We start from the raw sequence: 26,509 nt of genomic DNA, 5'->3' as shown, positions 1-26,509 counted from the left end.
GATGATAGGCTTGGATCGGTGAATTTTTCAAAGTGTTTGAATACAAAAAGGAGCGTATGAGAATGAGTCTTGTACGTGAATTTTTTAGTTCAACTAACAATCCAATCATTCATAGACATATACGAGTGTATAAGAATGAGTCTTGTATGTGAAATTTTCTGTTCAACCAACCATCCAATTATTCATTAAAACAGATAAGCTGACCATACTGTTTAGCAATATCTTAGAAAATGGTGTGAAAGCTTAAAATTAGGGTCACTTAAGACCATGATTTAGGTTTCAGCATGTATTTTGATCCACATCACTACATAGACATATAAAGTTTTTAATCTTCAAAGCATGTGTTTGTTGGGATTCATTTTGGTGGTCTTGACACTTTAGATGATCATTCTTGCCTGCCAAAATAACCCTCCACTTGGAAGGTAACTTCTTGTTTCAAAACTAATGAAATATTTGGTTAATATCGTGATAAGACTTTTATTTTATTGTAGACTCACCATCATCGTCTTTGAATAGGCCTAGAATTCTTCTTTGTCTCATGGCTTTTTTTCTTTCTCTGTTTTTTCTTTTTCTTTTTAAATTTGCATATGTAATAGATGGAAGATAAATGAATGGTTATGTTAGAAATATTATGCTAATCCAACCTATAGTAATCATCCAGGAGGGGGGGTGAATAGGGTGATGGTCTCTTTTTGTAAATTTTTATTATGTGAATGTAAGAGACAATTATATACAAGTATATAATAAACAATATAAAGACAATTGCATATAAATTAAAAGAGTAAGAAAGAGAGAATACAAACACAAGATTTTATAGTAGTTCGGCGCAACCCGGCCTACATCCACTCTTCTCTAACTTCAATCACAAACTTGAGGTTCCACTAATTCAAGCCTTCAAGCAATACAATTGGATTATAGTTCCAATTCACCCTCTTAGACTTTTGGCTCCAAGCACCCTTTACACTTCTCAAGAGATATCCCACTCTTGAACAATTTCCTTTCAAAGATTTATAAATAAATGATCTCACAAAATCCTAGTACAAAAACTTTAAGCTCGAATGATATAAGAAAACTAGGATTGAAAGGTACACTAAGGATATGCAAATTTTAGAACAATGGTGCACTCAAAAACACTCTTCCAAGGCTCAAATATATTCAAGAAAGGTTTGGGAATGTTAAACTATTTAAACAATGAAGATTGGAGCCTTTTTATAGAAGAGAAAAGTCAAACTAGCCGTTTGGGGGTTCGACCGATCGAGATAGGGGTCGACCGGTTGACTAGCCATTAGCATTTAATGCTTGGCAGGTGACCGTTGGACCTCAACCAGTTGAGGTTCAACTTTGACCGGTTGAACAACCGTTCTAGAAGAAAAAGAAATTTTTTTGCACCCTCGACCGGTTGAGCTTGCGGTCGACCGGTTCCTCATCCGGTTCAACCGGTTGAGCCGTTTTTTGGTTCAATAACCAACTTTTTCAACTTAAAACCTTTTAATGTAAGTTTGAAAAACATTTAACACAAGGTTTTAGTTGAAAACATGAAATCATCCAATTCTTAAAATATTTAAAACAAAATAACTCTTAGATGATTTTGGTGCATAAGTAAAGAATGTAATACATGGAAATCTTAGTACACCAACAACCTTACAAAGAGATCTTATGAAGCTTGGGTCTTGAAAAACGCTTCTCTTTGAGGTGGTCTTCTTCTTCATGGTTTCTCATTGGCTTGATTTGTCTTTGTGATTGCCACTTTGGAAATCGTCTTACCTAATTACACTTGAAATATAATCATTAATTCTAAACCTTATTTTGTTATTATCAAAATCAAAATTAACAAAACTTTGGTTTCACAAGTTAGATTCTCAATCGTGACCCAACAGGTTAAGATAGTTGTAACGCCCGAGTTTTTTTTTTAGGGGCAATTTAGGAAAATATTAATAATATTAAATTAATTAATTAATTAATTTAATAGAATGGAAGAGATGTGAAAATGTAATTTTACGATTAAATACCTTAGGTATAACTTAGAATTTTGTTCCTCTTATTCTTTTCTGAATCGCATTTTTATTCGTAGAGAGTTCCTGAGAATGTAAGGTTGGAGTCGGATTTCAGGGTTTGAAAAACAAATCTCTATAAGTAAGATTCTAACCTCTAGATTAATATTTTAAATTCATTAGTTAATTTCAAACACATTAGATATTTTTTGGAAAATCCAAATCTAGGTTAGGGTTTGTTTATTTAACTTTTAGATCAAAATGTTTGAAAATTTGCAAATATAGGTTGATTTATTGATGAAGATAGGAAATTTTCAAAAATTTCAATAGAATAGAAAAATAAATAAATAAATTTAAAATGAAAAAAAATATCAGAGGAAAAAAAAGAAATTTTAAATTTATATAATAAATAAATAAGTCATGTGTGGATGCGCTAGATTGAAAGGAAAATAAATAAATAATAGGAAGAATTACATGATTTTTGGATTTTGGAGGGTTGATATAGATACTTGTATTTCTTGTATTGAGGCATTGTAGTTGTGTGCACATTGCTGGAAAAATAAAAAAATAATTTAAAAAAAAACAAAAAAAATAAAAAATGTGTCAGGGTTAAAGAAAAAAAAAAGAGGCAGTGTGCATTGGATGTAAGGGTTTCCAAAAAGCCCGCGGCTCGCGGCCTGCTTTAGGCCCGGCCCGAGCCCGTTTATGGGCGGGTCGGGCCGCGGGCCTAAATTTAGGCCTGGAGGGCCGGCCCGGCCCGTAGGCCCGCCCGCCCCTTTAAAAAAAACTACAAAAATAAAAAGTATTAAAAAAAATATTCAATTAATAAGCATAAAAGGAATGTAGCTCAGTTGGTTAGAACCTTGAAATTTAAACACGAGGGGAGGGGTTCGAATCCCCCCCTCTCCCTTCCCTTTTTTGAAAGCCATTTTGGCTTATTTAAAAAAGCCCGCCCAGGCCGCGGGCCTAGCATTTTAGCATGGCCCGGCCCGGCCCGCCCGTTAGAGACCCCTAATTGGATGAAAGGAAGGCCTTGGAAAAAAAAAACAAAACAAAATATATATATATATATATATATATATATATAACGAATCATCATAATAATGACGATAGCAATGAGAAGTATTTACTTTGCTTTATTGGTTTTGTGTGTACCCAGACAAGTGGGGAATGGTTTGGGTGGCTATTGAATTTGATAATTAATAAAATAATAGTATTTAGTTTTAAATTAATAAATAAGATAATGATAATAATGGTTTATTGTAATAAATAGAATGAGAGATTTAGTAAAAAAAAAATTATATACAATTTTTATAATGAAATAAAATTGCAATTTAATTAAATTAGTAATGTGTTATTAGAAACAAATTGGGAATTTATTAATTTTATTTAAATAAGGAATAAATTAGTTAAATTAAAGATAAATAATAATAGTTACTTTTCTTATGTTATATTAGGTGGAGAGTAGATTTTCCAGAATTATTTTTCTCCTAAGTTTTCGAGGACTTTTTTGAGGTAAGGGAAATTAATGCAGTTATTTTTTTTTTTTAGAAACAAATTTTTATATACATCTTTTGAAAATATTTTGAATTAATATTCGTTTTATGCATGGATTAAATATGTTTTGTATGAAAAATATATTAAAACTTTATATTTTGTTTACAACAGAGAAATGTAGAGATATTATGTTTTGGAAATTCGAATAATTGAAATAAGTGTTTGACTCTGGTTTGTTTGGCCCTTATCAACGGGATATAATAGTTGACTTATGACTTTTTGGTCATTGTCAACGGGATATAATAGTTGACCTTTACATTTCTTGGTGGGGAATGTAATTGATTTGGACCCCAACCTCTAGGGGTTTGGTTAGAGGTTACTAGTACTAGTAGTGTTTGGTTCCGTCCACCTTAAAGGAACAATTTGAGGCTAGTCACCTATTTGAAAAGTCTCACCTAACTGGGCACTATTTGATGTTTGATGACCAAAGTAAATAAATGATTTGAATGTTATGACTGAATTTGATATGAAAATGTTTGAATCAGAAATGAAAGTATACAATTAAAAGTTTTAAGTGTGTTGGCAAAACTGACTCAAAGGTTTATGAAAATAATTAGTTATAATATCTCCTATTTTGCAAATGAACTTGAAATATTTGATCTATGGACTGCATTAATGTTCCTTATTGAGCTTTGAATTCATTCCTATTTGTTGATTACTTTTTAGGCACCCTTAACTCAAGCAAGGAGTGATGGCTAGGTCGGGGAATGGCCATCATTAGGATTTTGCTTAGGATGTTATTTGGACATTATTAGCTTATGAGTTTATGTTCCTTTGGATTATTTGGTTTTTGGAAGCTATTTAGATATTGAGCTTTTAAATTTTTTTTTTTTGATAAGTTTGAAGTTGAAATTTGGAGATTATGGAAATTTGTTAACACTTGATTTATTTGAGTTTGCAATCTATTTGGATAATGGATTTTGGTTGATGGATATTTAGTTTTAAAGTTAAGTTTAAAGATTTTAAAATTTTGTTCTGCTACTCTGAACAGGTTTTTGGTAATTGGTTACTTCCAGTTACAATATGATTGTTTGGATCAGGTACACTTTAAGCCTTCGGATTTGAGGTGTGAAATAATCGTCATGCCCTTAAAGAGGGTCTTGGGGCCACAGATAATAATTGCTTGAGTGGGGAAAATTGAAACCTGGCATTGGAACCACTAGGGTATTAGCATGCATGTCCTCTTACTCGTACACTTATTTTCATATTCAAGAATCTCATATATGGAGCACTTGCCATACTATTCTTCTTAGAAAATTAGGTCTCAAAGAGTGGAACTAAGCTAGAATCGACCAAACCCAAAACAACAAAACAGGAAGAAAAAAAAAAAAATCGAATCAAGGCTCTTATTTGCCCTCCTCAAGTATCAAACTCAGTGCAAAAGGGAACCAGCAGCTAACCTCCAGGATTCAACAGTCAACAACCTTATTTTTGGTGCACACCTTCAACAAAGAATAGTGTAATTAGGATGCAGCAAAGGGTCGGGATATGACCGGGAGGCTGCAACAAAACATAGTCAGAATGGAGAGACAAATGCAATAATAGTAGAAGAAGACTGTAAGGCTGCTATATATGGGCACTACAGCTACAATCGCAGTCAGGAAAGGATAACTTGCAGTGCTTATTAAATAGAGCAGAGGAGAGCAGTTTGGGAGAGAGATAGGCTGAGCAAGGAAAGAGCGAGAAAGCTTGATGATGAGAGGCTCAGAGGGGTTCTCAATTTATAAGCAAAAATCTCTTAAATACTCACAGGTCATTAAAGGCCAAACGGAAGCAAAAATTAAATAGGATCTGAAACGACCAAAATAATAAAGCAAAGGGGTCCGTGCGGACAAGCCACCCGAATTCCCATTTGAATAGGTTTAGGCCCCTAAGCGCACGAGGCTCCCTCTTCTCACTCCACAAGCTCATGAGACCGAGGGATTGGCCACTAAAAGTCTCTTTAAAAACACTCGCACACACACTCTTACTATATACTTCAGATTTTGAATGCAATTGCCATAGACTTCACAGCAGTTACATCCCAAGTGATAAAGGTTCCACCTTTCTAATAAAAATAAGTTTTCGTATTATATTGATTAATAGAAGTCGAAATTAAAATCATAATTTTTAAAAGACAAAATTGACATTATAAAAACTTCATTAAAAATGAAATAATATTTTATAAAAAAGAAAACAAAACTTATATAAAAAGTATATTTTCTAGACCATTATAATTTGATCTAAATGCACCAATTCGTAATGTTTTTATATCGGTTAACATCTACATCTTCACGTCTTCGATGCAACATGTCATGTTTCTTAATAAATTATCCAAATTTTATACGTCACATCCTTTTACTTAAAAGATATCCAAGATATACTCTTGAAAGAATTTCGAGAGTTACAGATTTTAAGATAAGGAAATAAGTATTATTACAATACATGCTTTATCGTAAAAGTTTGAAGATTAATGTGATGTTTATTTTTTTACTTAATTTTAAATAAAAGTTAAGAGGTATTAAATTATTTTATTTTTTTAATATTTTGTTTTTATTAAGCATTAAGGAAAAAAAATCAATAGTTTCATTTTAGTTATATTCAATTCATTTTTAGCATTAAAAAAATGACAAATATTTTAATTTTTTCTATTTAATAAAAAAAATTAAAAAATGGGACATCACCTAGGTTTCCATATGAAAATTCTAGGTAGTTTATTAAAAGCTTAGGAGAGAGAAAATTACCAAAAAGTTCATTTTAGAACCCAAGAATTACAAAACCAGGTCACAAAATGCTTGAAAGTTCAAATGGTCCATAGTGGGCATTAGAACCTTGCAATTAGAAATCAATTAGATGATCATTAATAAGACAAATCCTTTAATCAAACCATAGCAATACTAAACTATTTATATCATATATGCAAATATCATTAAGATCAGTGTTCATGTGAATAAGGGGCATCGTATTTCAATCATCCTCGAATCACTCCTCAGTATTGGGCTTAATAGTAGTAAACCAAAATCAATGAAAAGCCCATCATTTTCAAAAGCCCATTCATATGGCCCATCTACTAAGGAGACAGATGATAAAACATAGAGAATATTTAAGGGTATGTTTGGCATGTGTGTTAGAGCCTAGAGGGGACCTTACGTCAAATCCGTACACTCTGTGGACTTATCAAATTGTCTATTGTGAACGTTTCCATGGCTCAAAACCACCTCTATAATAATTCACTATGCAAAACAATTTTTTAATTTATTCTTGGCCAAGAAAATTCTAAATTTTTTTATTTATTTTCCATTCATTTATATACATATAAAGTTTTCAAAATATTTTTTTATAATTTTATTTATTTTTTCAAAAAAAAAAACTTTCAAAACACTTTGAGAGAGAGAGAGAGAGAAACGTCATCTATTTTTTTTTTTTTCCCACTTGTCTTTGTATGATATATAAAATGTTGTGATATCTGGCTGATATTGAATAAATAATATATACGAATAAAAATTGACAAATACTGGAGTGGAATTACGGCACAAACGATAGGTTCGGGGGTGCAGGGCAATGTCCTTACGATTCATGGGTATTTTTAAAATTTTAATACTTAATGATAGTATAATAAAAGTCTTTCTTTCTTATAGATAATTTGTCAAACCACGTTAAATTTATATATATTTTTTTGCTTTTCTTTGATTTCTTCACAAGGAATCGTGACAAGAAAATCAACATATAACAGTTGCAGTACCATCTCTCACAAATCATATGGAATTTCAACTACACATATTTTGATATTAGAGGCAAAAGCAACTAGGTTTCATATACTGCATACACCCATGCATCCAATTGTGTGATTGAACAAATAGGGGAGTGGGTACTGTTAAATCTCAGAGACAAGCTGGACACTGCACTAACCCATTTTCATTGCACTCGGAGCACCTCTCCTTCGTCTCCCCCACCATCACTTTACAGCTTCCTCCACATTCCAGGCATGGCACGAACCTTGCTCCTCCGCACCCTTCACACCCTTGCCTCCCTACTCCTCTCTCCACTTTCGCGCAGTTCAGCAGTTTTCCCAGTCGTCCCCACTCGTTCAGCTCCACCACCTCCTCCACGCCCCCCACGTACCTTCCCTTTACAAAGAGCCTCGGCACACTCGATTCTTCTCCCAGGAGCTCTCTCAGCTCCTTCAAGAACTCGCCGTGCAGGGACACGTCACGCTCGTCGAACACCACCCTGTGGCTCTCCAGCACCGATCTCAGGCGGTTGCAGTCCTCGTACGTCCTCCTCACGCCTCCCAACGACGTCGTGTAGAGGACGAGAGAGTCGGCGCCGCCCGGAGGGCATTTCTCCGGGTACTCGCTCAGTGGGTCCCTCCTGCTCATCATTTTATCAAAGTTCGCCGATTTTCCTTCTCTTTCTCTCTCCAGTCTGTCTCTTAGTATGAACATGTTGTCCTTCACCGGCCTCATCCCCTCAGACACTACCACCGCCGGCGCCACCTTCGCAGCTGCCGCGTCCCGTGACTCGGGTTTCTTCGAGTTAATCCTTATCGACTCGGTCTTCTTCAATTCAGTCCTCGTCGACTCTGTCGGCTTCGAAGATAGCTTGGTGTCGAGTTCTGCCACCGTGTGGAAGGAGAGGCTCTTCCGGGTAGCTTGAGGCTTGAGGGTGGGGCTATCTTGCGCCGGGGGTTGAGGCTGAGGCTGAGGGGGCTTGTCGGCATCGGTTACAGCGGGTGCAGGGGAGTGGAGCGTGGGCTTGAGGTCTTCAAGAGCTCTACTGACTTCGTCCCACGAACGAGGGCCCTCCTCCAAGGCGTTGAGCTTCTCCAGTATGAGAGGCGGCAAGTGCGTGGGCTTTTCTTGGTGGTGCTCCGGCGCATGGTCCACCTTGAGCCACGGCTCTTCGATGGTGTTGATGTCGAATACAGCGAAACTCGCCGGCGCCGGACGGTAGACATCCACTGTGGCCTCGATTCGCTTTGAAGAAGAACACCCCATATTTTTTTTCTTTTATTCTCTTTTTTTCTTTTTTCTGATTTCTGATTTGAAGATATGGGTGAGGTGTAGCCTTTTTATGAAAACGACACACGTGTGGGAAGTGCAGCACGTGTGCGAGTGGGACAGGAGGAAAATCGTGTGGCTTTGAGACGTGGGTCTATCTAATTTTAGAATTGTGGTATTTCGTTGTTAGCCTTAGATTGAAATGTGGTGTTTGGATTAACCAGGTGGAGGTCTAGCAGATTGCCACGTGGACATAGACCACTCGGGAGAAGTGGATAGAAAATTCGCACGTTGACAGCTAGTGACTTCCGAGACTATGAGAATGGTGGTATGCAGCGTTTGGGCCAAAGCCCAAAATCCTAAACAGGGTCAGGCCTCATTTGATTATTGGGCTAGAAGTATCCGAAATAATGAGGCCCTTCCATTTGTTTTCGTACGACTAAACAATTTTGGGAGTGTGTTCTCATTTTCGACGTTCGTCTGGTATATCTTATAATGCATAGATGATAGGATACAATTCGAGATATAACGCTATAATGTTCCTTTTAACTATTTTTTATATTGTTTCTTTTTAAAAATTATTATATTTACTATTTAAAATGTCGACAATTTATAAATTGAGAGAAAAATAAAATAATATATATGTTCCACAAATTATAAATTAAAAGAAAAATAAAAAATGCGTTTTTTAATTTTTTACTATATAAAAAACCTCCGATATAATATACCATACACAATACCAAATCGAAAAGCATATACTGTTTCAAGATAGTCCACATTGACTCCCGTGGGTTCGTCTGCAGTGACCAAAAAACATGGCAGCAGATCTACAGGAAAATCTGCTGACATCCAGAGATGAAATAACAAGCTGTCAGACCCAGATCAGATTGTTAAACCATGAGTCAAGGTTCAAAAGATCAGAGCTCCAGGCGGCCCCAAACATGATGTTCTCACATCAACCTTGACTCCATCTTTTGGATGGCTTCCTCTATTGCGGGTACATTCTTCTTGAAGGCTGACCACTGTTCTGCTGTCAAGCTTATTCCTGAGAACACAAAATGCCAGTTACTATTGGATAAGAAGGAAAAACTTGGAACACATACAATTAGATATGGGCTAGAGGAAGAGAAAACAAGAAGCATGTGTATGTGGTACATTTCTTCTTAGCCTTGTGCAAATGGATGCTATCGAATCAAGCATAGAGGGGATGAGCAAATGTGAAGTAGAGATAAACCCATTTAAGTATTATATACACACATAAGACTGACAGTGTAGGCAAAATGAAAGGGTTAACCAACAAGATGACCCTAACTTGCACAGACCGTTCAAAGATATTTTGATGAGGTTGACCTGGGGGAGGGCGGTTGAAGTCTCACGATTGGAGAACGTTTGCAATAGCCTAGCAGTTCTCTTCTATATGAGAGGATGAAATATGCTATTTACACATCAGGGCATATGGGCCAGATGTCTTAAAACATAAAAGTTAAAACACAACAAAGTTATTAAATATACTAGAATGGGAAGCTCACCCACTTCTTGGGTTGTTCCCTTCCCAATTGCAAAAATCTTGCAGTAATCCATTTACACAAGGAATAATCAAGTGAGAGTTATATCAGTCTCTTTAACTCACAGCCAAGGACAACTAACCCCAATTTCTCAATCACGCTTAACCATAACTACCTCTTTCCCTTTTCAGAGCTAGCTCAATCTCTATTAAGCATTCTATTAAGGTGCGAGGGGCAATCTGACTCTTGGATACACTGAGGATGTATTTTAAACGAAGTACAAAATCTCAAGGCACATGATCCAACAGGGAAAGAACCCTAAATTGAGTGCAACGCAAATGGAATATGTAGAGCCTACGTAACTAGTTGGATTTCGAGCCTTGCTGAGTTGAACCAGCGGAAAATCAAACCTGTGAAAGAAAATAGGAAAATAAAAAAGGACTCTCACACCACCATGCAGAACTAACTAGCCACGTAGAGTAAACAAAGCCATGAGAGCAGGTCAACAAAGCACCCTAGGTTCAAGTGTGAGCCTATGGAAGCAATAGCAGGCATGACTTGTCACCAACATTAAGCATAGCAATACCTCCCTCCCTTTCACACACAACCACCAAGATTCAATGCCTCAATTGAGCTAATAAGGTTTAAATTTGATTATTGCACAGACTTGGGCTCTAAATCATCAATATGTAAGCATCACAATTTCATTCATCAAGCAATACTTTGACTACTATAATAGAGGGCTAAACAAGAACACGTATGAATTCAACTAAAACATCAAGTAAAATTTCAAGGGTCCTGACATGAAAAAGTGGGATTGTATGTAAATGTTTAGAAAGCACTAGCAAACGTTAAACCAGATTAACAAAACATATAGATGTAAAATTTCACAACCAGCATATTCTTTCTAATGAATCACCAAACCAAATTTCTATTTATAGATCCAAAACCTCATCTTTCAATTCCTTTTTTCTTATTTAACTTCAAATTTTCACTTTCCCCTATCAATGAATTCATTAAGGTTATATTTGGTCCTCCAAAAATACTAAAGAAAGAAAAAAATACTAAGGAAAATAATTTTCTCATATTTGGTTATCCTATGGGAAATACCAAAGAAAATAAAATATAATTAAAACTAGTTAAAAACTTATAAATTTTTAACTTATTTAATCTTTATATCGATGAGTTAAAATAAGTAAAAGAAGTTCGAAGTGGCAAATAAAAATAATTTATTAATTTTAAATCTTTTTTTTTTTCCTTTCACTTTTTCTTTCCTTCTTTTTTTTCTCTCTATTTTCTTACCATTGCATTTTCCCTCAAATTTTCCGAGAACTAAAAATAATCTAAAATTTGTTTTACATGTGCATTGAGGCTATAAGCACAACAAAACATATACACAAGCCAACAAACATAAGGGAAGTAAAGTTTCCATATTAATTACCTTTAGAGGAAGGAAGCTCTTTGCCATCTTTTCTATAGAATTCTCTGATTGAAACCAGCGTTTTCCCTCTGAAATCTTGAATTGTCACCCTTCTCCTATCAGATAGCTGTATAACCACGTATAAATAACAGGAATCCAATCATTAGAAGATTAAAAAATAAAAATTAAAATTAAAAACAAATTTAAAATGGCTCTATTTGGTTCAAAGAAAATATAGGAAAGATAGGAACCTTGAGAACCGAGAAAAACAAACCCTCCCCTCAGCTGAACCCTATAGACCTATTGAGTCATTGATATATTACTTTTCGTTTTCTTCAGTTCTCTTAGAAACTAAACAGACCCTAACATTGAATTATATAATGTAAGATAATGCACAATAACATTTCATTTTCCATTTCCCTCAGTTTTCCCGGCAACCAATCCGAGCCTAAGGCTAAGCCTGCAGCCATGTAACATGATTAACATCACACAAACATTTCTTCAATTTTTGTTTCCTCATTTTTCTCGGAAATTAAACAGACCCTAACATCAAGTCTATAGCAATGTAAAGAAATGAACAACAAAATTTCAGTTTCCGTTGTCCTCACTTTTCTCCAAACCCAAACAAAGCCTAATCCTAAGTCCGTAGCCGTGCAAAACCACACGCAACCAGCCCAGCTCAACCCGGCTAAGCTCCACAACCTCTTAAAAACAAAATAACACGAAAAAAAATAAATCACACTACCTCAAAGGTTAGGGTTTACTCACTCTCCAAAACCAGTCCTCAAAACACAAACAAACCAAATCCATTTCAAAGAAAGCATTAAAAACTCGATAACTCACCCTACAGATAATGAGATCGCCGTCATCGTCGTACTCCTTAACACCACTACTCTTTCCTCGATCCTCCTCCACCTCCTCTTCCTCCTCCTCTTCTGTCGGTTCTCGTTCAGCTGCTTCGGTGTTTGCCTTCTTCCGATCGGGTTCCGGTTCCGGTTCCGGTTCCCGTCCAGGTTCTTCGGTGGACTGAAGGAAGGTCTCGACGACCTGGCGGACGAAGCGCTTATAGTCCGGGGCGGAGAGGTTGATTCCAAGTTTGTCGGAAGCTAGTTTTCGAACTTTGAACTCGGTCATCTCGTCCATGTCCGCGCTTTTGAGGATCTCGAGCACTGTTTTCTCGATTCTGCGTCTGGTTTCTGGTTCCATTTTCTCGCAACAGAAACTTTTATTTTTGGAAGCAAAAAACAGTGAAACTTTGTGTGTTTTCTGATTCCAGTCGAGGTCCGAGGAAAGAAAAAGAGAACAGAGAACTTCCGCATACCTTGTGAGTTCCACCTGGACAAATACCATTGGCCTTTCGAAAATCAGAGAGGCATCTTGATCGGCATCAGACGGTCATGAGACACTTCGGACAGAGATGAACGAGGCCACCCGTTAGATTTTCATTGGACCGCTAGAATTTTTCATATATATTTTTCTTCTTGGTTGCTTCTGAATTATTTCCTAAAAAATTATATTAATTTAAAACACTTTAGTTACATTTTTAAAAAAATAATTTAATAATTAAAAGAATTGAACACATATGGATTCAACAATTAAAACTTGATTTTAGCATCTGAAAAAATAGGGACATTATAAGTGGGGACAGGGCCCAAATGTACTTCCTAGTCGTAGTGATATATCAAAAATTGATATTTTTTCCCTTTTTTTTTTCCTTGGACCAGATAGGTCTTGAAGCTTCAGCAGCAAATAGAAGAAGGCAGGAAAGACTGGAGATTTTGAGAAGTATTACAGAAACATGGCACAAACCCACCTGAATACATTTGAAAGATTGAAATTCTTTCTAAATTTTTTTGGTGGATTAAAGTAGCAGATGGAGCCTATGATACATGGGTTGGATATAAATCAACCTCCATTACAGCAACTGGCTCCACACAGTCTGTGCATTGTGCATCCCAGCACAATGCACCTACCTTTTAAATCTCCTTGGGTCTTTTCTTTTTCTGCCTGGAAGAGTTGAGGAGAATGCATGAGATACTTAATATTCAAGCCAGAGAAGGGCTATGGAGTGTAAGAAATGGAATAAAAAAATGCCTCTTAAGTTCTACCTTGATTGTACATCCTCGTCGCTTGCCATGGATGCTCCTTTTCCCCCCCTTCCAAAGGCAACCTCATCCATGCTTTGCCCACGGCGTCTATACCTACCACCGGATGCCACAAACCCAGGGCAAGGCCTGTAAGCCTTTATTGGCCACCAACCAAACCCTGGAACTGTACCAATCCCACCTTGGATCCTTCCCTCACCATTACACCCCTTCTCCATTTCCTCTCTCCCACATGCCTTACAACCCCTGTAGACAAGTTGGTTAAAAGGAGCAGAAAATGAGTTTTCTTTCTCTATCATGTCAGCAATCTGATTAAAAACGAAGATAACAAACAGAGATAAAACAGTAATTATTGACACTAGTCAATGAAGAATCTCAGTTTGCTTACACAAGATTCAAGCAAAAGCATTTCAATTCCCATCAAAATTCAAAAAGGATGATGTATTTGGACTTACATTCACTCCTGAGAAATAACTCAGTGGATAAAAAGTCCACAAGATCACATGACAAAATGCCTCTTATATCCATCAGCAAAATTAGAATTTTTGTAAATTCAAAACCGACAGAAACCACATATTCTGTTAAAATATGAGAATCTAAACCCAGTTTCCACCCTTGGCCTTAATCTTCTTTATTCACCCATATTGGCTTTCTTTTCATTTTATCAAATTTTCAGTGACTCAGAATTTGCCCAAACATGCCTATCCCTAATCTGAGCTTGCCAAATCTTCTGGCTAATCTAGCACCATATAGACATCTATAATACACACTTCTTTATGAAAAATACTCTCCATAATGGTCTTTCCAGAATATTGGTTCACCGTGTTTGAATAATTCATCCTGAACAATGCTTCCAAATTGTTGGAACTTTCAATTCCATTTTTGCCTCAACCAAGTGCAGTTTGATAAACTGTAAAAGGAAAGAAGAAAGAATGATGAATAAAGTGGTTGAAACCTAGAATTGGTTCCCTTCTCTCCAGAAGTTCTTTCTATTTCTACATATGCTTCTTCCTCACTTTCCCCCCTTGATTGAAACCAAGGGATGAAGGAAAGGGCGCCTTTGGTGGAAGAGGAAAGGCCAGAACCCCCTAGTATTTGAAAGCATCTTCTTTGCCAATTACTCGACCAAAGGAGAAAGGTCACTTGGGTTTTGAGTGCCTTATGCCCCATCACCTTTTTTTTTCTCATTTCAAGGGGGCTTCTCTTTCCTTTTTAAACCAATTAAGACATAAAATTCCAGAATTTGGTAAAGTTGGTAAAATATCATAATAATTTATTAGACAATTAGACCCAAGAAAGAAGGCTTCAAATAGGAAGGGAGCAATATCAGATGGAAAAGGACCTGATTCTGCTTCTATAACAGAAACAGAAGAAGAAGAGAGAGGCTTGAGAATAAATGCTAATATGGATGAAAATCTAAGGAAAGCGGTTGATGGGTGGTGCCACCATAAGTTCCTGCTGATGTGTAGTGTTGTAACTGGGACAAGCGTTGCAGATGGAGAGAGGAGAAATGAAAACAAAACAAGGTTCCACCAAGATTTGAACTCGGGTTACTGAATTCAGAGTCCAATGTCCTGACGACTAGACCATGGAACCTTACAGTATATGATGATCTCAAATTTTCCTACTAGTCCATAGTTTATTTACAAGCCTTACAGCACCTACAGACAAATTTGTCTATGAAAGCCGAAATGAGCATTTTTCTAGTTCACACCAGCAATCCATGTGCAATGAAGGCAACAGAAAGATAAAAATTGAATCAACAAAAATATACATCAATCAATATAAAATTTACGTTAATCTCATCATACAAGTTCAAGGATATTATGAAACCTTATCCAGTAAAATGATAATTATGAGCACAATCCACAAAGAACCTCATTTTGCTTAGACAGGATTCAATCAGAAGCATTACAATTTCCACCCAAAAAAAGCATGATGTACATGTTCTTACCCTACAGTAAGTCCCTTCATTCAATCTTCAACAAGTAACACACAAAAAATCCACAACCTAGACTAGCAAAAGCCACATATTCTGCTAAAATATGGGAATAAATCTATTTTTCCCACTCATTTAAGCCTCTTCAACTTGCATAATAAACCAATTCTTCCTAGTGACTCCTGTTTCCTCACCCATATCAGTTTTCCCTTAATTTTATTGGTTGCTCACTACCTCTTAGTAATTCTCCAAACAGAGTCATCTCTAATATGATCTTTCCTACCTTCTATTGCTAATCCAACCATATGCAATCATCTCTTATATAGCATCCTTTACCATAAAAACACTCCCCAATGATGGTCTAATGAACACATTCAATCTTAAAATCTTGTCAACATTTCTAATTTTGTTTCAATTTCCAATTAGGTAGTTTAAATCCTTTCAGTTTTAGTTCAACAAATTAAAGCATTAAATTCAATAACAACCATATGCAATCATCTATTATATATTGTCCTTTACCAAAAAAAACTCCCCAATACTGGTCTAGTGAACCAATTCAATCTTAAAATCTTGTCCACATTTCCAATTTGGTTTCAATTTTCAATTAGGCAGTTTAAATCCTTTCAATTTTAGTTCATTAAAGCATTAAATCCATAAACAACATCCAGTTTTATGTGAGCTTGACCCATTCATAAGATTGCCATGAAGCATTTAAGTGCAAATCATTCAAATCCAGAAAAATAATTCATCCATTCATTCAGAAATTCATAAGCTCTTCTCCAAATCATGTTTTAAAATGGAATTGTTAAATTATAGTATCCAAGAATTTGGTAAAGTTGGTCAAATATCAGAAAATTAATTACGAACTAAATCAGATGATATCAAAATTAGGTGATGAAATGGGGAAGCATATCAGAGAAGTGGATTTCAGATTAGACTGGAAGCTGCAAAAGAACTGAGAGGCTCATCTTCTGCCTCAACAGCAGAAACAGAAGAGGAACATGGAGAAGAACAGGGAGGCCTAAGTTTAGATGCTTATAATGGTAGAAATCTGATGAGGGTTGTCCATGGGGTACCACTATAAGTTACTGCCGAGGTAAGAACAGGGAGAAGAACAGAGGCCTAAACTTAGATGCTAATAATGGTAGAAATATGATGAGGGTTGTCAATTGGGGGTGCCACTATAAGTTACTGCCAATGTAAGAACAGGAAGAAGAACAGAGAGGCCTAAACTTAGATGCTAATAATGGTAGAAATATGATGAGGGTTGTCAATGGGGGTGCCACTATAAGTTACAGCCGATGTGAGGTGTTGTCGCTGAGACAAATGTGATACTGATAATGATGGAAACCTAATAACGGTCACCGGGTCATCCATGGTAGCTGTGTTGTCAATAGGTCATCGGGTCATCCATGGTAGCTGAGTTGTCAATGGTGGTGCCACCATGAGTTACTGCTGATGTGTGGTCTTGAAATTGAGACAAGTGTGATAGTCAGAGAGGAAGAGGAAATAAAAAATAAAATGAGGTTCCACCGAGATTTGAACTCGGGTTACTGGATTCAGAGTCCAATGTCCTGACCACTAGACCATGGAACCTTACAGTATGGCCTCTCTCATTTTCCTATTTGTCGAAATTTATTCACAGGCCTTGCAAACAAGTTTGTTTATAAAAGTAGAAATAAGCATTTCTCTCATTCACAACAGAAAGAAAGATTTCAATCATCCAAATGAAGTTAACATAAAGAAAGAATGTAATCATCCATAAATATACATTAATGATACCAAATTTATATCAACCCCATTATAAAAGTTCGACGATATTACAAGAACCCATTCAGTAAAACAATAATTATGAGGACACAATTACTAATCCACAAAGAAACCCATTTTCCTCAAACAGGATTCAAACAGAAGCATTTCAAATTCCATCAAAATTCAAACAAGTCATGATGTATATGAACTTATCCTTCAACAAATCCCTTCATTCAATCCTCAAACAAATAACTCATTGACCAGCATAAAAATTCTGCAAATCCAGACCGACAAAAAGTACATAATCAGTTAAACTACGGGAATTCCAATCTTTTCTCTCCAACCCATTTTAGCCTCTTCAACTTTTACACATCTTGCCAATTCTCCTCAGTGCCACCCATAGCTTGATTTCTGTCTCCTCACCCCTATCACTTTTCCCTCAATTTTATCCAAAGATTCACTCTCTTGGAATTTTCCCAAATAGTGTACTATGTAATATGATCTTTCTAACCCTTCTATTGCTCATCCAACTTGACAACAAGAAAAAAGAAAAAAAAAAAAATCATTTATGACATACACCCACTTACCCAAAAAAAAAAAGCCCAATTAACATCTTGTTAATTCCAATTCTCTTTAATTTTATTCAGCAAATAGGAAGCATTAAATATAAATACAACACAGAATTTTATTCAGAAACTATGATTCAGCTCAGAAACTGAATAAAGGAGGTTGAATATAAGAATAGTTGAGTAGAAAAAAGGGAAGAAGGGGATACCCAAAAATAGGATCTTGGGATTGGAGAAGAGCTGCTGCACTAGAAGAAGGGGGCCTCCCCTACTTCTCCTTCTTCAACAACAGAGACAGATGTGGAAGAAGAAGAAGAAGAGAGAGGCCTGAGCTTAGATGGCGGAAACCTAATGATTGTTGATAATGGGCCACACCACCATGGGTTAGTGGCGGAGTGAGGTGGCAGAATTGCGAAGATTGTGGTGGTAGTGGTTATCAAAAAAATGAAGGTTCCACCGAGATTTGAACTCGGGTTACTGGATTCAGAGTCCAATGTCCTCACCACTAGACCATGGAACCTTACCATATGACCACCTCTCATTTTCCTATTTGTCGATATTTTATTCACAGGCCTTACAACCCCCTGCTGTCAAGCCTTGTTTATAAAAGTAGAAATAAGCATTTCTCTCATTCACATCAGCAATCCACTCAACAAAAAGAAAGAGTTTAATCATCCAAATGAAGTTAACATCAAGAAAGAATGTAATCATCCAAAAATATACATCAACGGGAATTCCAATCTTTTCTCTCCAACCCATTTTAGCCTCTTCAACTTTTGCACATCTAACCAATTCTCCTCAGTGCCACCCATAGCCTGATTTGTGTCTCCTCACCCCTATCAATTTTCCCTCAACTTGTAATCTTCTAACCCCTTCTATTGCTCATCCAAATTGACAAACAGAAGGAAAAAAAAAAAATCATCTATGACATACACCCATTTACCAAAAAAAAAAAAATTGCTAATAAAGATCTTGTTGATTCCAATTCTCTTTTAATTTTATTCAGCAAATACAAAGCATTAAATACAAATATAACATAATTTTATTCAGAAACTGAATAGAGGAGGCTGAATATAAGAATAGTTGAGTAGAAAACGGGGAAGAAGGGGTACCCGAGAGGAGGATCTTGGGATTGGAGAGGAGCTGCTGCATCAGAAGGAAGAGGAGGCGCTTCTTCTTCTCCTTCTTCAACAACAGAGACAGAAGTGGAAGGAGAAGAAGAGAGAGGCCTCAGCTTAGATGGCGGAAACCTAATGATGGTTGATGATGGGCCGCGCCACCATGGGTTAGCGGCGGAGTGAGTTGGCGGAATTGCGACGATTGTGGTGGTGGTGGTTATCATTCCCGCTCTCGTCTCTGGACTCTGGAGAAAAAGAAGCGGATAATGAAAGGAGAGAAGGGAAAGAATTATAAAAATTTAAATGACCAAAAAGCTGAGGTTCCACCGAGATTTGAACTCGGGTTACTGGATTCAGAGTCCAATGTCCTGACCACTAGACCATGGAACCCTCTGCTTGTAGAGCTCGTCACTTATTATTTTAATAAGTAAAGTTAATTTTTTGAATTCAGCTTAAATTTTAATCACTGAGTTAACTCAATTTGAAAATTGAGTTGAGACAATCTCAAAAGTTTTTCTCACATCAAAAATTATATGATAATAATTCATTGAAAAATATTATCTATTACATATAAAGAATTTTTACCTAGACAACTTTTATATTAGTTATATCAATAAGGCAAATTTTCACCTTTATCAACAAGATAGGAATTTTTTGACATAAACTATCCACAAGACAACCTTTCACTTTACTCATTCACTAGGCAATTTTTTAATTTTTTTTTAACTATTTACCATGCAAATTTTTTTCTTTAACCATCTACTTGGAAATTTTTTGGTAGCATATATCTTGGAATCATCTGAGTACACGCTAAATAATGTGATTTTGATATTTTCTTATGAAATTAGTTTTCTTATAGAACAAAGATGATTATTAAAATGCTTTATAAATATTATGGGCTATAAGGGGAAGGTTATGAAATGAAAATGAGCATGTAAGTTTTGACATAATTTATAAAAATTGAATTGATTTTTTGTTCACTTATGTGCATAAAGATGTTTTGGAAATTACACAAGATTGCATAACACAGAAGTTAATGAACTGTATATCTAGATTGAACTATAATTAATTAACCGGAGTCCTGTTGGGTTAATTAATCAATTAAGATTCTTTTTGTATTACATTAAATGACTTAAGCTCAAGATATGAATATGACTAAAGTTGTTATAGCTAAAATATGAGAAGTATATGATTTTTCTACTTAAGCCATCTATTCACTTTGTGGATTATCTGAGAAGGTTGTTTGTCCGAATTGATGCTAAACATTAAATTTCTATATTTTTCTTTTTTTTAACAAACATATGTGTTATCTCAAAAAATATTATGGTCAACTCAAAGAATATTGAGATTGACTTTGCTAACATGTTGATCATTATAAGCAAGATGGAAAGGTTTTGCACAATGTCGCATCAATACATCATTCCTTTATGACAATATCATCATATGTTGAAAGTAGATCATATGATCAATCAAAGCTTCTATTCCACGTACATTTGGAATTTAGGGAAGACAAATCCGATTGAAACTTCAAATAAAAAGATGTGATGTTCGATTCAAAAACCAATTGGTTCTCACTTCTCATACAAATTATGACATGCCTTTTGAATGACAATATTTTTTGTACGGAAAGAAGATTTATTGAATGACCCAAAAAGCTTTTAAGTAATTTACTACAAGCATGATGACAGATTATTATTCTCCAACTAAGTTAATGTATTCTTTTTTTATATAATATTCCATGTTTTTAATGTTTAGACCATTTTCAACCTATTTGTGGGCGAAGTCAAGTAATGATTTAATTTCTTAAGACCAAACTATAGGGAGTGGAAATTGTAGAATGAGTGGATTGTTTTTGAGAAAGAGTAAGATGGTGTTTATTTTTTTTAGCTTTTAACTAAAAATAATTTATTTTTAAAATTTAGGTTATTTGTTTTTCTATTTTTTCATGATTTATTATAAATTTTTTACTAAACAGAAAAAACCAAAATATGTAACTTTTTTTAAATAGAAAAAATAACATATTGATTTTTTTTATCTTTTAATACTTAATAGAAATAAAATACTATAAAAACAAACTACCTAATATTTAATATTATTAAGCATTAAGATTCTATTTAGAATTAAGTAAAAAACAAATACCTCATAATTTAATATTTTTTTTCAAAAAAAAAATAAAAAGCAAGAAATCTTTTTATTAATGTTGCCAAATAAATAGGAAATTGCTTAGCTTTTGTAACATCATGACTACGAAAGCTGACACCTAAGCGGTTTTTTTTCTATTATGAGCAAGGAACAGACAAGATAACACCTTTGATTATTTTGATTTTTGGTAATTATTAGAAATGACATAAAAAAAATAATAATAATAATACTTGCCAACATAGATTACAAAAGTGTCAAAATATCACACTGGATTCTGATTGCATGGACAACACCAATCCTCAAAAATCCAAACCACCCCATCAGTTTGGAGTAGTAACTAACACTATAGTCTCATCTGAGATAGAATTTAACTCCATATATTTGATAATAGAAAAAAATAAAAACAGAAATAATAATTACAATGATGTTCAAAAATTATATTTTAGAAATAGTTTAGTTCAAAATAAAATAATTATAATATTTTTTAATTTTAATTCATTAAAATAAAAATAATTAAATAAAAACAAAATCATTAACACTCACCCATACCATTTGTCCATTAGAAAGATGTAATTCAACAAAAATATCATTTTCCACAAAGATGGAATATCCAATGGATTGAAATTTTCGAAGGTGCTGCAATAGAGGCCCATGGGTATTTTTCCTACGGCTGTGGCCCTGCCAAAACTAAGCCCACAGTCAATCGGAGGCCTTCCGCTTCACTTTCATTGTCCCATTCACATGTATGTGTGTACTATGTACCAATGAAATGAAATAAATTATAAAAAAAAATTGAAAAAAAATTATAAAAAAGAAAAAAAAAAAAAAAAAAAAAAAAGGAGAAAAATACAAAAGACGAAAACAAAATTTACAAAAAAATCGATAAGAAAAAGGCACCCTCTTTTTACCACAAAGCAGCCAAAACTGGAGGTTGGAGGGACTACAAGGGATTCTTCCAAAGAAATGATAAGAGATATTTCTGGGTGACTCACTCCTAACAACAAATAGTACTATGCTTTTTGTAACTATTATTGTTCTTTTTAATCATCATATTGTTATTGGCTCTTTTCCTCTTCCCCCCCAACTTTTTTTCTTTTTTCTTTTTTTTCACTTTTTCTTTCTTCTACCCATTCACAATCTGTTGATCCACCTCTCCATCAATGAGCACAGAACTATGATGGTGCACCATGAACCAGCGGCCATTATGGAACTCAAAAACATTTGTTACGTTAAATGGCCCAGTTTCCATGTCAACGAAAGTTTTCATTGTGACCCAAGCCATGTCTGTAAGCACCCGAGCCCTTACATCCCGCACCTGGAAGTCGACACCTTGGTCCCAGTTGAAGGCAAGCTGCCAGCTCTCTATTACTGCATTGTACCTGAAGAAAGAGAAAGATTACTCTGAGACAACTTCAACATGGACTTAAATAGAGAATGGAGGCTTACTTTACTATAAGCATTCTCGCAATACATGTTATGTTGTGACCTTGGGCGACCCCAGAGCACAAGTACAACCTTAAATGTTAATTATATCCGCACTCTATTTTCAAAAGTTAGTCGGCTCACTTCAGAAATATTGATGCCATCTCTTCATATTCCTTATTTGACCATACACGGATGTGTGAGTGTATGTAGGAAAAGCTAACCTCTGTAGGGCGAGGGGCCTTAATCAGTGGTTGTTAAGTAAACTTCTCATCAAGTGTCAGGATAAAAACCCACCTAAGGTCTAGTAAATCAATAATTTCCGATTGATTGCACATCATGTTTAAGAGCACATGAAACACATTTGTCTGATATGGTGGCAAGTACCATGCAGTCTTGATGTATAAACTCAAAGATATAATCAGTACCCAATAATCCACTGTAACTACCCAAACAGGCCTAACCAAGAACAGTAACTGAGAAAGATGGAAAGTACTCCAGGTAAGTTTCTTTTTGATGGACTCAATCAAGTCAAGTATTTTTGCATCGTGTAATATACTTTACTACCAAGAAATAGATATAATCTGCCTCATTAAATTAATAGTATAAAAGTGTTATACCCTGTGAAAAGCTCTCCTGAGGCGTGAACACACTTCACATAATCTGCATTAAACCAAAGACGACTCATCGATGTAATTGATCTTTCTCTGATGATGTTAAAGAATTCCGCATTGATATTCACAATGGCTCTTGTAGCTGCATAGTAAGCCTTCCATCCATTGGTTGGTGTCACACTGTCTTGTTCCAATGTGAAATCCTAAAAACAAAATATAGAAAAGGTTTATACATGCACAGAAGAAAATCTAGAAGATAACTCATAATAGTGGGTCATATAGAGAAAGAACCATGAATGAAGGAAATCTAATTGCTAATCTCTCTATAAGACTAGAAATTAATTTATTTTTTTTCAAATGGATAAAACATTACACCAATTTTCTAGTAGTATGGTGGCTTGGTAAATGAATAAAGAAAATTCTATGTATAACAAAAAAATGACATGACAAGGAGTGTAAGTAGAATGACAAAGTTCTGAAGCACAACAGGATCACTTCAGAAGAAGCTCTAAATTTAAACATGTTAAATAGCCTATAAAACTAGAGAACAAGGACAAGTTAAAACCTAAACAATCCAACACCCCACAGACAGAATGAAAATCAAAACTGAAACAACACCCCTCCCTCTTTCCCCCCTTCCTTTATCAGAAAGAACACGATGAGGTACAAGACACAAAAAGAAAGATAAGACCTCATATATGAAACAGAAAAGCCCAAATTGTTTTATAGGGAATATAGAAAACAGAGGCTAAATCAGTTGGGCAGTAGCTCCAAAAGTCTTGAATCTTTTCTCCATATGAACCAGCGCAAAGCAAAGGAGAGCTGCTAAAATAATTTTCCTTAGGGACCAAAAGCCTTAAGATTTCATCCTACCAAAAGGCTGTCAAGGGAAAACCAAACAAAATACCGAACTTCATATCAAGCACAGAATGAGGATCATACCACCCAACAACAAGGAGCAACAGATGAGAAAAGAACCGCTGTCTCCAATCTGAGGCTTACCAAGAACAATATATTTTTTTTAAACAAAAAGGTTGAGCAACTTCATTTTTACTAAACTTCTATGAGGAATCTATCTTGAAAAAGCATATATATTAAGGATTTTTTTATTTTTAATGGGAATACAAAAATATTATTAACAATGCCTAACAAAAAGCACACCAAAGTAGGTAAATCGTATACAAAGGGCACCATCCCTAAGTAAAATGAAGGGAGAGAGAGAGAAAAAACTACCTCCCCTAATTAATACCTTAACACTAAGGAAATTTTAGGACAAAAATGGTTTCAGACTTGTTTGGGAAACACTGATTTACCAATGGTACTGAACTAAAAAAAGCTTTAGCATAGAAACACTCTTACATGTGGATGACTGATGACAGCAACTCACACATGGAATCCATGGACAACCTAAAGTAAATCAACCCACAATTATTTCCCAATTAATCACACCCCTACTAAAGCAACAGGTTTAAGACTACAAACTAGAAAACGGGTGAAATATTGGAGGAAAAGAGCATTTTATAAGCAGAATTGGGAACTAAATAGAGGAAAATTTTAAAATGCTCCTCCCTACATCACCAATCTATCCGAAACTACACATACTCTCTCTTCCCCCTCTACAAACACTGATCTTAAATCTAAAAGTGCAAACACAGCCCCAATTTGCCTTACAATAATCCAACCCACAAGACCAAAGAAACATATCAATAAGTCCTATATTACACTGACATACATGACAATTGACAAAATGAACCTTTCCCAAAGAATCCTGGAATGAAACTAAATCTCCAAAATTATTTTGCTAAAAAAAATTCCTTCTTATAATAAATTAAGTAAACAGATATAAGAAGTTGCTTTTGTATAATGGTTCAACCAAACCAAATTGTTGAATTAGCCTAGTTCTACAGAGGAATTTGTCTCTTCAGGCTCCAAATATTAAAAATCCGAGATTCAAAATTTCCTTTTCCACAGCCTATCAAAGCAAAAAAAGAAGGTATATGCATTCTTTTTCCTCAGTTTCTCAACAACCAAAGAAAAAAGAATCAAGATTACAAGCGCTTCAAATCTTGGAGTGAGATGATTGCAGATAAATTAGTTGAATAAAACCACAAGAAACTCGAAATTCAACAGAAACAAACATAAATAAGTTCAAAATACAAACATGCATGGCAAAGAACAAAGAAATCACCTTGTGATATAGCGCTTTCCATGCATTATCATCATTCGCAGCCTTCCGCATTAACGAATTGGTCATCGAAAGCCGGCACAGACTCGGATAATCCAAGTAACTCAGCGCATGAGTCGTAATCTCCGGCACCAACTGCTCCATCATCGAGGCCCCCGTCTGCCGCTCCGATACCACCAGGGCCCTATCTAGCATCTCCTCTGCACCACCGTTCAAGTACGCCGCCGCAGCCGCCGTCGCCGTCGCCGGTCCTGACTCCGCACTCCTACACAAACAATCACAAGAACACGCCTTTCTCAATGAACCCCCACTCCCGCCCCCGTCCGATTCCACTGATCTCGATTTCCGGCCAAACGACGCCGGAGAAAATCGGACGGCGAACAGAGCGCACACCAAACAGAGTCCGGACACCACTAGCGCTACTAAAAACTGCAAAAATGAGAAATCGCCTGCAAAGCTAGAGGCAATCTCCATTCATAAGACATCAAAACGTCGCAGAACATGAAACCCTAGGAATCTAGTGCCACGCGAGTACACGATATCAGCACTGCTCCGTCGCCGTAGAAGTAGGGCCTTGCAGTCGCTTCTCCGTTTCGAAACCCTAGAAAGACTCTCTTCTCATTCGAATTCGCATTCCACAGAGAAAGAGAGAGAGAGAGAGAGAGAGAGGGAGAGAGAGAAGGGGGGCCTAGTTGTAAAATATGAGGACTTGTTGTAACTGAATGTGCTTGTGTCGAATCTGGAAGGTGTACTGGGTCAAATTCGAAATAAACCAAAAGTTTCCGGGTAATTTCGTGATATCGTTTTCCTCAAACGACGTCGTACGGAGGGCGGCTGAGTCGACGAACATATTCAGACGACGTCGTCTTTCAACCAAATCTTCGGGGTAATTTCGTGATATCGTGTTTACGAAACGACGTCGTACAGGAGGCAAATTGTGCCGAGCTGATGAAGCATTCCAACGACGTCGTATAATGGCGCCATAGAAGGGCCTCTCCCTTTCCCTCTATTGTCATGTGTTTGAAGATGTACTTTTTATTTATTAATTATTAATTATTGATTATTGAATTTAATTTATTCCTTCCTTTATATTTTAATTTCTTTCTTATAATAAAAATAAAATAAGATTATAACTATAAAACATGAATTATTTAAAAAAAAAAATTATTTCATAACAGATAATAATAATTTTATCATAATTATAACTATCTACA

At 35.6% G+C, this 26,509-nt stretch overlaps 4 protein-coding genes and 3 non-coding genes across 8 annotated transcripts; all 7 read right to left on the bottom strand.

Moving 5' to 3' along the window:
- Positions 1–7,273: 7,273 nt before the first annotated feature.
- Positions 7,274–8,711, bottom strand: LOC100247840 (uncharacterized). The gene has a single exon (XM_002266869.5). It carries the CDS (start codon positions 8,522–8,524, stop codon positions 7,409–7,411), a length of 1,116 nt encoding a protein of 371 aa, XP_002266905.1. The 5' UTR covers positions 8,525–8,711; the 3' UTR covers positions 7,274–7,408.
- Positions 8,712–9,188: 477 nt separating this feature from the next.
- Positions 9,189–13,085, bottom strand: LOC100242702 (RNA polymerase II transcriptional coactivator KELP). Of its 2 annotated transcripts, XM_002266962.4 has the most exons (4): positions 12,774–13,085; positions 12,296–12,674; positions 11,474–11,579; positions 9,189–9,572 (listed from the first exon to the last, which is right to left on the bottom strand). In XM_002266962.4, the coding sequence occupies exons 1-4, from the start codon at positions 12,800–12,802 to the stop codon at positions 9,478–9,480; spliced, it is 609 nt and encodes a 202-aa protein (XP_002266998.2). In that variant the 5' UTR covers positions 12,803–13,085; the 3' UTR covers positions 9,189–9,477. The 2 variants fall into 2 exon arrangements, with proteins under 2 accessions (XP_002266998.2, XP_059598543.1); XM_059742560.1 differs by having other exon boundaries at positions 12,296–13,085.
- Positions 13,086–13,202: 117 nt separating this feature from the next.
- Positions 13,203–19,244, bottom strand: LOC100264984 (uncharacterized). The gene is made up of 3 exons (XM_002267007.4): positions 18,927–19,244; positions 13,561–13,803; positions 13,203–13,459 (listed from the first exon to the last, which is right to left on the bottom strand). The coding sequence occupies exons 1-3, from the start codon at positions 19,154–19,156 to the stop codon at positions 13,429–13,431; spliced, it is 504 nt and encodes a 167-aa protein (XP_002267043.1). The 5' UTR covers positions 19,157–19,244; the 3' UTR covers positions 13,203–13,428.
- On the bottom strand, positions 17,021–17,092 carry TRNAQ-CUG (transfer RNA glutamine (anticodon CUG)). Its single transcript has one exon. It is a non-coding gene; the product is annotated as a tRNA-Gln (tRNA).
- On the bottom strand, positions 18,263–18,334 carry TRNAQ-CUG (transfer RNA glutamine (anticodon CUG)). The gene has a single exon. It is a non-coding gene; the product is annotated as a tRNA-Gln (tRNA).
- Positions 19,245–19,250: 6 nt separating the features above from the next.
- On the bottom strand, positions 19,251–19,322 carry TRNAQ-CUG (transfer RNA glutamine (anticodon CUG)). The gene has a single exon. It is a non-coding gene; the product is annotated as a tRNA-Gln (tRNA).
- A 2,633-nt stretch (positions 19,323–21,955) lies between these two features.
- LOC100264977 (F-box protein SKIP8) lies at positions 21,956–26,028 on the bottom strand. Its single transcript, XM_002265210.4, has 3 exons — positions 25,299–26,028; positions 23,117–23,313; positions 21,956–22,453 (listed from the first exon to the last, which is right to left on the bottom strand). Exons 1-3 carry the CDS (start codon positions 25,767–25,769, stop codon positions 22,198–22,200), a joined length of 924 nt encoding a protein of 307 aa, XP_002265246.1. The 5' UTR covers positions 25,770–26,028; the 3' UTR covers positions 21,956–22,197.
- Positions 26,029–26,509: the final 481 nt, after the last annotated feature.

This window comes from Vitis vinifera, chromosome 2, assembly GCF_030704535.1.
Source record: "Vitis vinifera cultivar Pinot Noir 40024 chromosome 2, ASM3070453v1".
NCBI classification, from domain to species: Eukaryota; Viridiplantae; Streptophyta; class Magnoliopsida; order Vitales; family Vitaceae; genus Vitis; species Vitis vinifera.
Note: the sequence above shows the minus strand (reverse complement) of the source record. Positions and strands in the feature narration are given on the sequence as shown.

Bases quoted from the DNA above. Each gene is read 5' to 3' on its own strand.
- LOC100247840 (XM_002266869.5), bottom strand. From the start codon at position 8,524: ATGGGGTGTTCTTCTTCAAAGCGAATCGAGGCCACAGTGGATGTCTAC.
- LOC100242702 (XM_059742560.1), bottom strand. From the start codon at position 12,802: ATGGTATTTGTCCAGGTGGAACTCACAAGGTATGCGGAAGTTCTCTGT. The intron at 11,580-12,295 runs GTGAGTTATCGA...GTGGTTATACAG, and splicing joins GCGATCTCATTATCTGTAGG to CTATCTGATAGGAGAAGGGT. The intron at 9,573-11,473 runs GTAATTAATATG...TTGTGTTCTCAG, and splicing joins AGAGCTTCCTTCCTCTAAAG to GAATAAGCTTGACAGCAGAA.
- LOC100264984 (XM_002267007.4), bottom strand. From the start codon at position 19,156: ATGATAACCACCACCACCACAATCGTCGCAATTCCGCCAACTCACTCC. The intron at 13,804-18,926 runs GTACCCCTTCTT...ACTTGTCTACAG, and splicing joins TCCCAAGATCCTCCTCTCGG to GGGTTGTAAGGCATGTGGGA. The intron at 13,460-13,560 runs GTAGAACTTAAG...CAACTCTTCCAG, and splicing joins GACGAGGATGTACAATCAAG to GCAGAAAAAGAAAAGACCCA.
- LOC100264977 (XM_002265210.4), bottom strand. From the start codon at position 25,769: ATGGAGATTGCCTCTAGCTTTGCAGGCGATTTCTCATTTTTGCAGTTT. The intron at 23,314-25,298 runs GTGATTTCTTTG...TTTTGTTTTTAG, and splicing joins GGAAAGCGCTATATCACAAG to GATTTCACATTGGAACAAGA. The intron at 22,454-23,116 runs GTATAACACTTT...CTCTTTCTTCAG, and splicing joins TCAGGAGAGCTTTTCACAGG to GTACAATGCAGTAATAGAGA.